Source organism: Dicentrarchus labrax, unplaced genomic scaffold, assembly GCF_905237075.1.
Source record: "Dicentrarchus labrax unplaced genomic scaffold, dlabrax2021, whole genome shotgun sequence".
NCBI classification, from domain to species: domain Eukaryota; kingdom Metazoa; phylum Chordata; class Actinopteri; family Moronidae; genus Dicentrarchus; species Dicentrarchus labrax.
In genome coordinates this window covers 13,917,289-13,933,229 of record NW_026136713.1, presented here as the reverse complement: position 1 = coordinate 13,933,229, position 15,941 = coordinate 13,917,289, and the positions used below count along the sequence as shown (strand labels likewise).

The following is a 15,941-nucleotide window of genomic DNA, read 5'->3' as shown; positions in this document are numbered from 1 at the left end:
GGTCAGAGGGGACTGTACGATTGGCTGCTGCCTCCTGAGGCTGCGGGGCTGTCAGGGCTGCTGGAGCGCTGGGAGTGACACCAAGGTGACTGAGGGGAGGCTGTATAAAATGCTGGCGCAGTGCAAACCACTCCAGAGACGAGGGCATCAGCCAGAGTCTTCTGTGTGACCTTTCCCTGCCGTGCACGACCACAGGCCATTACAGTGATGACTGCAAAAGCAGAGCTTTCAAGCTGGCCGGAGTACCCAGAGGATTTCACCCTGTTGCAGCAGCGCAGTCTGGCCCACATCAACTCAAAGACTTGGATTTCTTCAAATTCTCTCCATGCATTCTCCAGGAGGGACGCGCACGGAGCTGCAGACGCGGGCATCTCTCTGGAGAAACTTGTGCCAATGGGTAAACTATCCGACTGCGTATCTGCTACAGGCATCACAGAGACTGACTGTGATAATGCGGCAGAGGGAGGCAAGACGAACCACTTTGGCCCCCAGAAACACAGGCGCGTCGCAGCCAACGCCAGGGAGAGGAGGAGGATGCACGGCCTGAACAAAGCGTTTGACGAGCTGAGGAGCGTCATCCCATCTCTGGAGAACGAGAGAAAGTTGTCCAAGTATGACACCCTCCAAATGGCGCAGATTTACATCACTGAGCTGTCGGAGCTCCTGGCCGGCGTGGTTCACCCGGAGTGCAGGAGTCCCCGTCCAAGCTCAGCGGATAAAACCGTCATGAGGAGTCTGATCCACTCTCTCCAGCCAACGAACCCGCTGACCGGAGAACAGCGGGACACCTCCGTCGGCCACCTTATAATACTTGGACCTACATCTGACTTGGGGTCCAGTAAATCAACGACTTCTTCCACCGGCAGTGATGGGGAATCTTCGCACTTCAGTGACATGGAGGAAAGTCAGAATGGAAGACATTAACAGAAAGCCACTGACTCCTCGCTGTTTATACTGCAGTGTCTGTTATAGAAGGAATCAGGAGAACCAAATATTACTGCTTGTAGAAATGTATCACATGACATAGTCCTACATTCTCCTGTAATTTTAATAGCTTAGATGTTGCACTGCCAAATGAAAAGGCAGGTAAAACTCAAGAAATATCTACTGAGATCTTGAATATTTTTCTTCCTAAGGCCATGATGAACTCCCAGAGGCCTTTTTTAATGCACTTTATGGCCTGAACCATCACTAAAGACATTTCCAGTGTCATTAGTGACATTTGTCTAAATTAAAAACAATTATTTTGATATTTATGTATAGCTATTTTATGATGTTTTGCTACAATAAAGATATAATTGAAACATGAGTGTGTATTTTAAGTTGTTTTTGTATATTACTTTTTTTTAATTGCCATATACTGAGTAAGTTACATTTCAATATTTCTGATGTGAAGCAGACTGAAGCTCAATGTCCAAAATACAGTATTCACACCAAAACACAACTTGGTGAATATGGTCTTTCCATATTCCTGAAAAACTCTTTATTTATATGTAACAAAACCCTTTATTTTCTTTAAGAAAGGGAATTCATAAGCAACAAGAAACTAATTCCTAACAAATAAACTGAATGTAACAAGGAAACATTTTTTTCAAAGCTATTTCCATTATGAAATAGTGAAACAGTCAGGTGTTCATTCAGCTTATCAACTAATAGCAATGTCACATTAACATTAACATTAACATTCCAGCAGTGAAGAACAACATTAATTGAATCTTCTTTTTGCCAAAACAATCCACAGAATAAAATGTATTCCAGATACATACATACAACAGGATACAGATAGCACAGACAGTGGTGGAAGAAGAACTCAGATCTTTAATTCAAAGCAGCAACAAAGATCTTGAATTTTTTGCTGATTCTGGCGGCCCCTGTGGACAAAAGTAGTATTGTTTCAACTGCCTTGTTTCATTGTTTTCAAGGGGAATCTGACCTAATCTAGCCTCTGACGTGGGGCACCACATCTCGGTAATAGTAATGGGAATGCAAATCAGCAGGTGCTGGTTTGACTTGGAGTGGCCAGAAGTGCTAATGGGAAAGCCCAACTGGTGGCAGACATTAAGAATAAATACAGACACAGCCAGTCTTCTTGTTTATAGCTCATACAGAGTCATCGGTATTAAATGTACACTGTTGTCTACTTGTAGTAGGGTTGAGTAAAATTAGCAATATTACAGTGAAGAAATACTTTTTCTTAAACAACATATATTTACATCAACCTACATATACTTAAAGTAGGCTACTAAAAGTACACATTATGCAAAAGGGCCAATTTTATAATAATATTGTGTTATAATTATTGATGCATTAAGCATCATTCATGTTATAGCTTGTGTGGGTAGTTTTACAAAAAAAAAAGCTCAAGTAATGTACAAGGACCTCAAGATTGTACTTTAGTACAGTGACAGTATTTAGTTACATTCCACCACTGCAGAAAAATATACAAACATCTTAATGTTCCCAGCGGAAAGAATTTCTAAGACATAAAGAAACTAATTTTAACTAATATTTAATCTTTATGACAGTCTATCGTGGTTAAAATTGCCCCTTCTGGTCTGTCTGTTAACTAATAGCCTACTGAGAAAATGTGGGGCTGCCCGCTCCAGAGGGAAGAGGTGGCTGGAACTTTGCCAGGTCCTTGGAAATGATTTCTGCCAGCCTGTGTTTAAAACTGCCAGGGGCCTCTGTGGGGGTAGCTTGGGTAGAGGAGCTGATGGCCTCCTCCATCTCTTTCATCTCATCCACTGCCTGTGCCTGGGCATTGTACTCTGGCTGGATGTAGTTATTCGCAGGGGGCTGACGCTGGTATCGGGGCTTGGGCACGTAAGGAACAGATTGGGGAAGTGGGCAGGGAGGAGGCGGTGGAGGTGGGCAGGGAGGAGGCTGGGAAACGGGCTGAGGGAGGGGTGACGAGAAGGGCTGCAGCTGTGGATTCAAGGGAGAATCAACTATTTTCAAATCCGAATAGATGCACTCTGTATTGTCTGTCTCAGGTTTGAACAGATCTTTTCTGATAATAGGAGGCGTGGCTCTCCTTATGTTGTAATAAATGTTGTCATCCATGAGATTAACCAGGTTTGCAGGATCCAGGGAATGACATCGTTCATCTTCATCTTTCTGTCCCACAGCCTCCCTGATGTTAGAGATAAATGGTTCGACAAGAGATAGCCGCTTTACCTTTAGTATAGAGGGGTCATTAATAGTAGAGTAGTGGTTGGCAGAATCATCCTCTGTGTCAGCTAAAACATCTGCAGGATTGTAAACAGGAGGGCCAGAGGGCTGGTTGGTTGTGGTTGGGAGGGTAACAGGCAACTGGTCAATGACTGATCTCCTGAGTGGCTCGACAGAGGACTTTTCCACAGAGCACCGCTGTGATATAGCCTGGAAGATCTGGGGACCATGCCTGGATAGGAAGATGAACACTCCTTCTCCTGACTCACAGCGACGACCTGCTTCAATGCTGAATCCACTCTGCAATCACATCCATTGATACACATCTTACAGGAATTGTTTGACATTTAGGCAAATATGAAGATTCACGTTATTGCGAAGAATTAGATAAGAAGACGATACCAATGTCTGTATGGTAAAGATGAAGCTACTACCAGCAGCTAGTTACCTTAGCATAAGACGTTATACGTTATATATAGAGAGATTTTTTGAGTAAAAACGTACTCTGTACAAAGGTAAAATTGTAAAACCACAACATGTTGTTTTTACACTTTAGTTTTGCTACAGAATAAACTATTTAGATGTAACACGTAATAAGGAGGATTCATTTTTGTATCCTTTCCAATTTGGGAGGAATTCATAAGTACTTTACCTCAACCTGTCCAAATTTCCGTAAGAGCCTGTATGGCCAGCGATAGATGATGTGACCAGTATTGATGGCCAGCAGTATCACAGCCTCTTTTTCTGGGGAGACCAGATACTCCCCAGCCAACTGGCACCGCCTGGATGCCTCTGTGCTCTGGACAGTCACTTGGTACTGGTTTGGAAGAACGCTCAGATCTAAACATGAAAGACAGGAAAATATTTGCCACAGCAGGCTGAGGTTAGTAGTAACTACAGATGAAAGTTATTTTTTTTCCATATGAGGTCTGAGCAGCAATATATCTGCATAGGGAATAAATGTACACCAAATACATTATCATACAGGAAAATGCTGATTTAAAATCGCTTGCATTCTACTAATCCCTCCATGTGACTGGGCTGCCTGGATTTTTAAGAGTAATCCATCAGGAATAAAAGAAATACATTTGTTAAAGCCAGCCCTTGCTGACGCTAATACATTCTGGCATTCATGTGTGAATAAATTAGTGGCTATAGCTACTGCTGACACATATTCAAGGTTTCTGCTGATATCTTGAATTTATGATGCTATGGCATCTAAACCTCACTGCACAGCCAATTTACTTTCACACCTTATTAAAGGATAATTACAGCTTCTTTCAACCTGGGTTTAATTTTTGTATGTTTTGTTTTGGCTATTATCTCTATCGGTTATGACAGCACTGTACTCAACAAGTTAACTGCTGTTATGAGAGCACTGTAGCACCACTACAACATAGTTTGGTAAGATTTGATTGCTTGTTGCCTGATCAGCTGTCATCTGCAGACTGACAAGCATTACCAGTTTTCCAAGATGAGTAAAGGTCATTGTCCTCCATGTCCAAACCATTTCCTCTCTCGAAACCCCCTTTGTCTGATTCTCCAGGATCCTTCTGTAAACACAGTGGCATGGTAAACATGACATTCAGTGTACACCAACCTCTTATCACTGTTTTATGACTTCAAAGAGGTAAGATGCAAGAAAGAACATAGCTTGTGCAAGCACAAGAATTAGAGAAGTGAAGTGACAGAAGTTAACTTCCTCATTATGCTATCTATATCTGATAGTGGGTAAGGTTTATCCCCACCGTTCCCAAATGGTAACTCTACTCCTGATATAAAAAGAAAAGGGGAAAGTTGGACTGGTCAAGAGGAGAGATGTGTGATACCTGGAAGGCTAGAAGACAGAGGGCACTTATCCAGTCATCGCTTGCTGTGGAGGCCAGGGTGTGTTTGCATTGAGTGGTGTTTAAGTAAAAGGCTGTGCAACCAGGAGGGCAAGACTCCTTTGGAGCAGGAGTGACACTGAGGCAGTCAGTTAGACGTACTACTTTTCTCTCTGGTGTTTTCTGCCGACTGACCTTCTTCTGTTCAGTAACGGCATTGTTGTCAAGTACAGTGAAAAGCTCCAACCGCCCGACCCCTGTGGAGCTGGGTTTAAAAAGCACCATCCAGATTTTCCTCCATGTTCTCTGTTGTAGATGACATAAGGGGAAATGGGAAAAGTGACTGTTAATAAGTTAATAAGTGAGTTCTCTGGTTTTTGAGTGGTTCAGATCTTTGTTATTATGTTATATCATTAGAAAGCATAGTATCTATTTCTCGTTACACAGATTATAAACCTCTACAGTCCTGCTTCACATGATGCTCTAAGCTCTGCTGACACTGTTGAATTTTAAAAACAAATGATTGGATGTTTCAAACTTTTGTACAGTTAACAGACAAAACAGAGAGCATTAGTATTATTAGTAACATCATAATAATAACTTGTATTTGTATAGCACCAAAATGCAGCTCAAATGGTTTTACAGTGTGGTATTAAAAAACAAAATAAAAAAAAGAAAGCATTTATAAAAATAAAATAAAACATCAATATAAGTATAACGGAAGAAAGAGAAAAGAAAAACTATATTCAGATGATTTTTAGGAATGTCAAGAGAGCTTGTATATCTAATGTAACTGGGCAGGGTGTTCCACAACCTTAAAATCATTTGTAAAAGAAATGGGCAGCCAGTGCTGTGTAGCTAAAACAGTAATGTGCTCTTTTTTTCCTAGTATTTGTTCAAAGTCTAACATGAATGTATCAATTTCTTGACATCCTGCTTTGTTCAGAACGGCCTTACTTTGGCAACATTTCCAAAATGACACGGCGACTTTTAATTTCTATTTGGTCTGGTTGGCCAGGTTCCCTAGTCTGTTAAAAAGTGTCTCTCTCTTGCATTTAGGTCCTAGCAGCAGTATCTGTTTTATGTTTGTTAACTTTTAAAAGGTTTTCATTCACCCATTGTTCTAGGGAGGCAGTCAGAGATGATAGGCCTATAGCTATGGAAATTTGTATTGAACTCTGAGGATGTAACCTAATGAAAGCATAAGGAAAATGGCAGGGGACCAAGACAGCGTCCTTGTGCAACACCAAACAGCAAGTCATGTTTAACAGATAATCTCACAGCAAGTAATGTTTTACAGATAAAATTTCTACCAGTTATGCAGGATCGAAACCACTTTAAAGTACTACCAGATAGACGAACGATTAATCAAAATAGTATGATCAGTAATGTCAAATGCTGAGCTAAGCTCTAAAAGGATGAGGATTGACACATCTGTGATCATTTACTCTTTTGACTAAAGCTGTTTCTGTACCATATTTGAGCTTATCAAAAGGGTAAGGGTGAGAGGGGTATTTAGTTGATTATACAGCATTCGTTGCTCACAAAGGTTAGGTTGGATATAGGCCTGTAATTACTAAGGATGTTTCCATCTAGATTTAGCTTTTTTAATAGAGGCTTCACTTCCACAGTCTTAAAGGCAGTGGGAAAGTTACTTTTTCTAGTGAGGTGTCAGTAGTTTTTAAATGATCTCCCTTATCTTTCTCCTTAATCTAGTTCTTATTTAATAGTTGTTTTGTATTTTTGACAGAAACTATGTATTAAATGGTTCCCTGTGCATTGCCGTCATACTGCAACTAGTTGAATTTTTACAAGAGGACAGGCACTTTTTTCCCAGTGGCTGAAAAAATAGCCCTGCCAATCTGCAGCAAAACTTAGTTTGTGAGGGGGCAGTGCAAACCACATTAAAGGTATTTTCACAATGCAGTCATAAAGACGATTAGGTCTCCACATACTCTGAGGACTGGTATTTTAAGATCTTTACTAATCATAACAGCTTCCTGGATGCCCTTTTAACACTACGAACAAGTTTAACCTATGACTTATTACTAAAATAGGTACAGACAAAATATAATTAGTGACTGTATTAGTGAGCAAATATACAAGCTAGCAAGTCAACTTTAGTAAAACCGATAAATAAATATGTAACCATATTAAATTAATTATTTGTATTGGAGTAGTTAGAAATAACCAATACCAGATTGAATATCTCAAGGAACATCTGAAAATAGAGGAGGCAAAAAACTTACACAAGAGGTTGTGAATAACATAATAGTTTCTCAGTAAGTAATCAGTCTTTGACTGTAATATGCTCCATCATGTCAAGACTTAGTACCTCGCAGTTCAGTTTCCATACTGACTTCAAAAAGAAAAAAATTTCACATTTTCAGGTATGATAAAGTATTACTTACTTTTCCAAACTTGACCCCCTGAAGGTACAGCATCCCTTCCTTGAAGATAACATCCATGCTTGTAAGCTTCATCTATCTTACTCAACTTGTCAACTTCAACTGCAACGTGTCGCTCCCTCGTCAATATATACCTAACACCAAGAGGTTAAAATTAGGCTTTCAATTCTCTAAAACAACTGTTTCCTTTACGTCACCAGCAGCTGTTGTCTACGTCTTGCAGGGCTTAAAGTCAAGATATCTCTGATCTGAAACCTATCTGTTGCAAGAGAAAAGGCACAAACTTCCCTTTGCATTATTCTGTTTCTTTCAGCAACTTCCTCACCATACAAAACCAGAACCACACCTTTTACTTTGCAAGGAAGAGCCTAAAATATCATAACAGATATCATTTTATTTACAATTAGAATATCAAAAATGTATGTTACAAAGGCTACACATACAGAAGGGGGCAAAACAGGTTTAAAAAAAAAACAACAACCCCAAAACAGTTCATCTGACAGACCAGCAAACTTTTTTTAGGTGATGATAAAAATACACTTCCTTAGTTCAGTGATAAGATATGTGTACAATTTCTTCAGAATTGTTTCTTAGTTCCGTTTAGCACGGAAGGACAACAACAAATGAAACATTTTTAGAAGTCCATTGAGCTATGAGCCAGGTAGTCTTTCCGCCCGATGTTGGTGACCTGCTTGGTCTGCATGGCCTCCAACTTCGGACAGTCTGTAATACGATGACCCAGACCACCACAAAATGTACAGCCCCTCTCTCCTGTGAAAACACAAGAATCAGGTATGTTAGAAAGAATTCACAAACAGTCCACACTTGGTTCTGTGAATCTGAGTTAGTCACATTAGGTTAGAGGAACATTTAAAAAGGAAACACAAAGTTATTACAGAGTAACCCGTAAGTGTGCATGTAGGCCTTGAAAAAGAGAAGTGAACTAGATTTGGTGTGAAACACTCACCTCCGATGTCCAGCATGGTCTCGTCTCCTGTTTGGAGCACCTGGAGGACTGGAGGAACTTTCTGCTTGGCTTCAACTAGCAGGGCTTTAAGGTCCATCAGTACTGACTCATCTATGAGGAAACACACACACTTACTGTTAACTTATTGTCATTTAATACTGAATTAAGCATAATTCATTATAATACATTGCAAATATTTAGAAAATCACTACTCTAGATCAGTATGTTTCCTTACCACAGCCTTTATTGATGAACGTAGTGGCAATACCGGTCTTGCCTGATCGACCAGTTCTTCCAATTCTATGGACTGAAACAAGCAAATTTTGGTCACGATTGAGCAATTTAAGTAGAAGTGGTGGTCAACTTCTCTATATCTATATATACACAGTATACGCTTACCATAATTTTCTATCTCCTCTGGCATGTCATAATTCACTACATGCTGTATAGCTGGGAAATCCAGACCCTTGGAGGCGACATCTGTGGCAACTAAGACATCTTTCTTTCCTTCTTTAAATGCCTCTATGGCTTTTGTTCTTTCCTCCTGATCTGAAAACAATTAACAAACTTTACAGAAACAGTGTTTTGCAACACAATGACAGATGGAAACATGAGGGAAGTGTCTGCACTTTTTTTCAGTGGCTTGGAAATGTTTTGCAAACTATGAAGGAGAAATGGCGACATTTGCAAGCAGGGTGGCATCTGGTGGTAAAGATGAACAACTACAAGAAAGTTGAAGAGTAAGGCTATGTACAAATAACAATAGGTGTTTGGAGTTGAACTTGATGCTGGGTTTGACATTCCCGCTAAAAACACCAATACTCTGCTGGCACTAGAACTATGCACTGATTTCCATGTCTTTTAATGATTAGAGTTCTGTGTACCTTTTCCACCGTGGATGGCCACCGCCTCGACTCCTTTTAGCAACAGATACTCATGGATGGCATCAACATCAGCCTTCTTTTCAGCAAATATCAGCACCTGTCAATATGAACACACAATATTTTGTAAGATTTGACATGTTTGAGTTGTGATTTTTTGGTATATGTACTGGGTGTATGTATGTTTGAATGTATAGGTACTGACTGGAGGCGGTGTTTTCTGTAGACACTCTAGCAGGTACACCATCTTGGCCTCCTCTTTGACGTATTCAACTTCCTGCACGCACGCACACACACACGCGGTATTAATAATTTACATCATTTTTCACATCAGTGGGTTTGTAAATTGAATGCAATAAATTCCTCTGACTAAGACAGAAGGCCCTTCTTTTGGTGAAAAATGAACGTACCTGGATGACATCCAAGCTGGCAGCACCAGCCCTGCCCACATTGATAGTGATGGGTTTGACCAGTGCACTCTTGGCAAAGTTCTGGATCTTCTTGGGCATAGTGGCACTGAAGAGCAGGGTTTGTCTTTGTCCCTGGATAAAAAAAAATAACAAGGACTATTCATGTACAGTAGTCTCACAAAGCCAGGCTACATCTTCCAAGCTCAGTTTTCACCACAAGATTTTAGTCTGGAAAAAACCCCACTAAAAATCCAGTCTCAGCTGATTGAGCCAAGCAGCTGGCAGATGGTCTAACCGGCCAACTATGGGGAGTGCTTGGACGATGACAAAACATGCTGTCTCTTGAAGCATCAGGACCGTGTGAAAAACAACTCAAGTGGTTCTACAGACATATAATGAAGCAGTATTCTGTAACAGCACGGCCTATTTTTGCTCTTTATTTACTGAGCAGGAGATTTTAAAGACAAATTTAATAGAAAAGTTTCCAAAAATGCCAACATAGCTTTTCAGTGTGAAAGGGAAAGGGCCAATGACAACGCATAGTGTAGTGACTTTGAACTTTCAACCCGATAAAAAGGGAATTTAAGTTCATGTCTGTGTGTATCATCTAGTGTACAGTCTATTTGTGTCTGTCTATGACAAATATATAATATTCGTCATAGACATAGACACAAATAGGGCCTTGCCAGACTAGCTTTGTAGAAAGACTTGTTTGGTGACCAGGACCAGGAAAAATCTACTCCATTGATTATATGTAGCTGACATTTGGTGGTCTCTGCTGCAGAGGAGGACCTCACCTTGAAATAGGAGAAGATGGTTCTGATGTCTTCCTCAAAGCCCATGTCAATCATCCTATCAGCCTCATCCAGAGCCAAGTAGCGGCAGATGTCCAGACTCACCATCTTCTTCTGCAGCAAGTCCATCAGTCTGCCTGGGGTAGCGACCATCATGTGGACACCACTATAACCAAGAGGACATACAGATTCAGAAAAAAAACTATTTACTTGTATTGTTTTAAAATACATTATTAATGCTTAAGTCCTGAGGTGGTTATGTTAAATGTTTTGTACTATGCATGCTGTCTGTAATGCATTATGTCACAGAACTTTTGCCTATTCTCTTCCTATCTGAATGATTTAATGCAGCTGAATCGTGCTTTTTTTTTTGTTTGACACTCGCTCAAACTGAACCGTCTTCACTCTTACTTACTGTTTTACTACCTCCATCTGCTCCTTGACAGACATTCCTCCAATGCAGAGGGCAGTGCGCAGCTGAGGAGCTCCCTCCTCCTCCAGCAGCTTGCAGTAGTACTCAATGATGCCGTGAGTCTGCCTCGCCAACTCTCGCTGGAGTAAAGGGAGAGGTATTAAAATCAGATATGCTTACTTGCAGAAAAAGCAAGGTTGCTCGCAGTAATTGCCATCTGTCGAAAGTGCAAACAGTAAGAAATGCTGTACAATTATTTGTGTCTTTGATGGTCACACAGTTTTAAAACTGGGACTTGCAGTATATGCAAATTTAAATAAATTAATTTTATCCAAAAGACATCTATTAGAATCCTTACAGTGTAAAAAACAGACTTTAAACCATATTCCAGGCTGTGTCAGCAATTAAATAGGTATGTCTTGTATGTCTTACTGAAGGACAGATGATGAGTCCATACGGTCCCTCTCTCTTAAAGAAAGGCAGCCTTTTCTCCTGCTCCAGGGAAAACATGATGATGGGCAGAGTGAAGACCAAAGTCTTTCCGGAACCGGTGAAAGCTATTCCAATCATGTCCCGACCTGACAGGCTACAGACAAACACCATCAATTCATGAACAGTTTACATGTACTTAACATACTGTAGATTACATATTGTACAGTCTGTTTGTATAGTACATGTCCATTTACTGTACTTACACTGTAGGGATTCCTTGAATTTGAATTGGTGTTGGATGCACAATGCCTTTCTTTTTCAGACCTTTTAGAATTGCTGCAAAAACAATAACCAAATGTGTTAATCATCTTGAATCACTTAAGGCCTCGCACAGACAGAAGATGTGTTTTTCATGTTTGGGAGAAGGAGTGCATTGTAACCTGGTGGTAACTTCATCTCCCTGAAGCTTTTGATTGGAGGAGGGATGCCGTCTCCATCAACCAGGATGTGGAACTTCTTCCTGACACGCTCGTGTCGTGTGTCTGGCATATTCAGGATGTAGCGAGGTGCCTTCCAGCTATAAAGACCATTCAGGTTAAATGAAAAGTTTGAAAATCTCGACAAACAATGTTACTTTATGGAACTGATCAAGAACTTACCTTGTTTTTATGGGATCATCATATATGATACCTTTGGCCATTTCCTTCACAGACATCAGAGCTGATAGAGGAGGGAGAGAACAATTTTAACATCTATAAGTAAATCTAAGTAAATTTGATTAAGAATTAAACTTGGATTTAGACGAACATGACAGCGTTATAATTTTACCTCTGCCCTCTGCAACACTCTCAAGAATCTTCTCTTCCTCTTTCAGCTGCTTCTCCTTGGCAGACTCTTTCCGGGCTGAAGATAAACAAATATAAAACAAGTGAGATAGCGCAGGAAGTTCTAGTTTGAAAAGAATTAAAAACAGGCAGCAGTCGTAGTCCGGAGTGGCTCGGGTTTGAACTAGTTACCTTCTGCTTTTTCCTTGAGGTGCTGATGCTGGTCGAGGAGACTGACATTGGATCGGGGACCAAGACCCTCATCCTCATCCCTCTGTTCCTCTCCACTGTCCTTATGCTCCTCATCCACTGCCTTTCCTCGCAGACGTAACACTTTTTGTAGCTGTGACATACACACGTTAAAAAATACATTAAATCTGACTGTGGTAAGCGGATACAGTTTACAACTTTTACAATTATGTTCCTCTAGAAATATCTATACTATCTTTTTCTCTCCTGATACTGATTCCAATACCTCAAGTCAGGGTATTTGCCAATACACATTCTTGGTCTAATACCAGTGCTATTTTGTTCCAATTTTTTTTTATGTAATGTAACATGAGAACTAAAACTGAGTCTGCAGCCTGCAGTGTCTGAAAAATAGAGCAAAACACAGAATTTTATAGAAGTTGACGAAGAAACTAGTATTAATTGCAGAATGGTCACGTCAGGCCATCATCCCTGATACACTCAATAAGATCTTGGCCCAGATGACGAACCAATAGAAAATTGGTGCGACCTCATGAATTTCTATGTATCAAACAGTGCACGATAACTTACCATTTGTTGTTTTCTTATTTTGACTGGAACATACGGAACGTAACCGTCATCCTCCGATCCTTCTGAGCCAGACCTTTCATCCTCCCCATGGGATCTCTGTACAAACACATAACCATTATCAGTGGTGGTACCTTCTGTGTTTCCCCCTACAGAGAGGTTAGTGCTCCATATTCAGCCAGAATGGCTTTCACACACATCCAGAGCAAGTCCTTTTTTCCCCCAAATAAACTTTACCTACAGTATACAATGCAGGAAAAAAAAAGCTGCTACAATTGTTATTTTCAGGAGTATGCAGATCATGGATGCAGTGGTACTAGAGATAACCATAATGTAATTTTAAACAGTGGTGTTTATTAGATGTGATTGATCTGATTATGCCAGAGTCATATGCAGGCATGTGGCTCATGGATACGCATTTACACAGCATGGCAATAGGATTTTGACAGAGATATATAAGAAGTTGATAGAAACCTCCTCAGGACTGTGCACCTTACCTCTCTTTTTTTGTACTATTACTTATGTCCTATGTTTATATTGTATATATTTTTTTACACTGGCTTTTTAATCTCATCGTACATGTGTATAGTGACAATAAAGGCATTCTATTCTATTCTAAACACACCTTTTAGCTTTATGTTCACATCAAATGTTATTTGTTTCATACACACTTCACAGCAGAAGGAAACTGAAAGGACTGCATTGCAACCTTTCTGGCACATTTACTTTGTCTGGTTGTCATTCTAGGCAAGCTTTTATCAAAGCTTTGGCAACAGACACAATTCATACTGTGTCTATGGTTTACATCTCCTGTGATTACATATTAAACTCTTTTTAAGAAAGACTCACTGAACTAGCCCTTAATGGAGGCAGGAAAGTGCAACACACAATAGACAGGCCTATATTGAGACTGATAGAATAACTTGTTTACAGCCAATTGCACAAAACCAAATTTATAGGTCTTCTCTGGTGATGATGGCAACTCCATTTACTGCTTCTCAACATTAGTTAACCACTGGAAAACATCTGTTTATGTCTTATCATAAAAATGTGAGCAGGACTCGCTTCAGTCTCGAAACTTTTCACTTAAAACCAAAAACATAATTTAATTATATTAAAACACACAACCGAAAAACAGAGGTTCCGTTTCCAGCTGCTCTGACTTCAACTTACAAATGTTATTAACTTAAAAACTCATTCAAGTAACTCGTATGTGTCGCTAACTGATAGAAATGCAGGTTTTTATAATCTGAGCTGACTGAAAACATTTATTAACGTACAACAAACGTATCGACCGCGGATGTAATGTGAGCATGTTGGCTAGCGCTAAAGCTAACGTCGTTGATTAGTTTACACACTGTTCAAAAACCTGTGGGGGAAAAAAAATATCACTTTAATTTAAAGTTATTCGTCGGCCTGTTCCAATGTGTTTTAACTGCGTAAAGGATAACACAATGTGTATAAGCCAGAGGACGCACACTAATGCTCGACTGGCTAACGTTAGCTAGCATTAGCTAGTGTAACCTTCTCCTAGCAACAACAGAATTCACTCAACTTACCTTTTTAAGTCGATTTTCGGTCTCCATTTTATGAATGAACACAGTGGTTGTTTTCTATATACTGAAGCCACTGAGTGATTGACCAAATATCCGGTATGAAATTCAATAAATAACTCTAGCTAATCCACATGTTTACACAACACAGGAAGCTTTGTACGGAACGACGGAAGGGTCAAACCTTATGGAGACGCTTCGTCCAAACACTGCAAAGCGACTCGAGTCTGGAGCAGGACGAGCAAAGGGGTGTTTCATGGAAACCAAACCAAAAAGGATAAAACTTAGAAAGCAAACACCACACTTTATTTTTGTCAAAACTGTATTGTTTTTAATCTTTCTGAACGAAAGATTTTTCACAGTATCAAAAGTGAATTTAAAAAAAAAAAAAAAAAGAAACAAGCCAACATACACTTGGCTATTATTGATATAGTATAAATCTACATTCGAAACATTAAGATAATCTTCTCTAATTGAATATAACCTGGAAAGCATCAGAGATGTTATATGAAAACAAAATCTCAGCACAGATTCAAGAAAGAAATTTTCCATCTCAATGAAAGCCATCAGCTAAAACATAGTTACTGGTGTAAATCTCAAGGCCCTTGTCCCAAAGGTATCAACTCTTCAGTGAGATTTCTCATCAAAAGATTATCAAGACTTGGTCTTCAGATAGGCAAGCTGAGGTACAAGGTGCCACCAAGGTCACAGTACAGGGGGAGAAAAATAAAAAGAGTAGTATGGTTGAAAATATCTCTCACACACAACCCCCTAGAAACGCATGACAAAAGGCTCAAAAGGGCCCAAAATAATCACTCAATATGTACAAGCATTGCAATTAACTGCGTCAAACAATGTGTGATGTTTCCAACGTTAAAATTAACATTGCACACTGGTGTACCTGTCACTGCTGGGATATAAAGGGTTAAAACAACAGTTTAGGAGTGAGAAAGCCATGGTAAAAGGACTTTCTTCTACAGATGGCAGAGTGTATATTGGATATCACCATAAATGAGAGAATTGTTCAAGATTAACACCAAGGGAGGTTTGACAGTGAAGCAACAGACACATTTAAATTTGCCCAATACAGGACGGGGGGGGGAGGAGGGGCAGTACTTCATTTTTTCTGTTCTACACATCATGCATGGGGGACATATTTGCATGGTTACTTTACTAGATTTATAATTTTTTTTAATGATGCATCCTGTAAGCCAAGTGCTAATTTTCCCACGAAGATCCATTAGCGTTGTTGGTGTACTGAAAACTGTTTAACATTCATGTTTGTTTAATATAATTTCATCTTATACAAAAAAAAATAACAGTGCAGCAGGCAGGTCATCAAGTGTTTGTCGTTTCAGCTTTCTATGACTGATTGCTAAATCATTAGATGATCACAAATAAATAAAAGTATTCCAATTGAGAACTATCAGCAACCACCAAATGCACTGCAGTCTGCTTGTGAGTAAAATCAATGCAATTGTTGCCA

The 15,941-nt window shown here is 39.7% G+C and overlaps 3 protein-coding genes across 3 annotated transcripts; 1 reads left to right on the top strand and 2 right to left on the bottom strand.

Annotated features, from left to right (window-relative positions):
• The first annotated feature begins 207 nt into the window (after positions 1-207).
• On the top strand, positions 208-924 carry atoh1b (atonal bHLH transcription factor 1b). Its single transcript, XM_051420961.1, has one exon. It carries the CDS (start codon positions 208-210, stop codon positions 922-924), a length of 717 nt encoding a protein of 238 aa, XP_051276921.1.
• Positions 925-1,445: 521 nt separating this feature from the next.
• dok3 (docking protein 3) lies at positions 1,446-7,655 on the bottom strand. Its single transcript, XM_051419237.1, has 5 exons — positions 7,409-7,655; positions 5,001-5,303; positions 4,634-4,724; positions 3,824-4,011; positions 1,446-3,471 (listed from the first exon to the last, which is right to left on the bottom strand). Exons 1-5 carry the CDS (start codon positions 7,478-7,480, stop codon positions 2,575-2,577), a joined length of 1,551 nt encoding a protein of 516 aa, XP_051275197.1. The 5' UTR covers positions 7,481-7,655; the 3' UTR covers positions 1,446-2,574.
• A 124-nt stretch (positions 7,656-7,779) lies between these two features.
• Positions 7,780-14,640, bottom strand: LOC127374179 (probable ATP-dependent RNA helicase DDX41). The gene is made up of 17 exons (XM_051419236.1): positions 14,462-14,640; positions 12,906-13,001; positions 12,318-12,468; positions 12,130-12,204; positions 11,961-12,021; positions 11,742-11,878; positions 11,565-11,637; positions 11,302-11,455; positions 10,873-11,009; positions 10,461-10,623; positions 9,664-9,795; positions 9,459-9,530; positions 9,257-9,353; positions 8,772-8,921; positions 8,608-8,679; positions 8,373-8,483; positions 7,780-8,176 (listed from the first exon to the last, which is right to left on the bottom strand). The coding sequence occupies exons 1-17, from the start codon at positions 14,486-14,488 to the stop codon at positions 8,040-8,042; spliced, it is 1,845 nt and encodes a 614-aa protein (XP_051275196.1). The 5' UTR covers positions 14,489-14,640; the 3' UTR covers positions 7,780-8,039.
• Between the last annotated feature and the right edge of the window lie 1,301 nt (positions 14,641-15,941).

Bases quoted from the DNA above. Each gene is read 5' to 3' on its own strand.
- atoh1b (XM_051420961.1), top strand. From the start codon at position 208: ATGACTGCAAAAGCAGAGCTTTCAAGCTGGCCGGAGTACCCAGAGGAT.
- dok3 (XM_051419237.1), bottom strand. From the start codon at position 7,480: ATGAAGCTTACAAGCATGGATGTTATCTTCAAGGAAGGGATGCTGTAC. The intron at 4,725-5,000 runs GTATCACACATC...CTGTGTTTACAG, and splicing joins TCTGTCTTCTAGCCTTCCAG to AAGGATCCTGGAGAATCAGA. The intron at 3,472-3,823 runs GTAAAGTACTTA...ATGTGATTGCAG, and splicing joins GGAAATTTGGACAGGTTGAG to AGTGGATTCAGCATTGAAGC.
- LOC127374179 (XM_051419236.1), bottom strand. From the start codon at position 14,488: ATGGAGACCGAAAATCGACTTAAAAAG. The intron at 12,022-12,129 runs GTAAAATTATAA...CTCCTCTATCAG, and splicing joins GAGTGTTGCAGAGGGCAGAG to CTCTGATGTCTGTGAAGGAA. The intron at 8,484-8,607 runs GTAAGGAAACAT...GTTTCCTCATAG, and splicing joins GTTCATCAATAAAGGCTGTG to ATGAGTCAGTACTGATGGAC.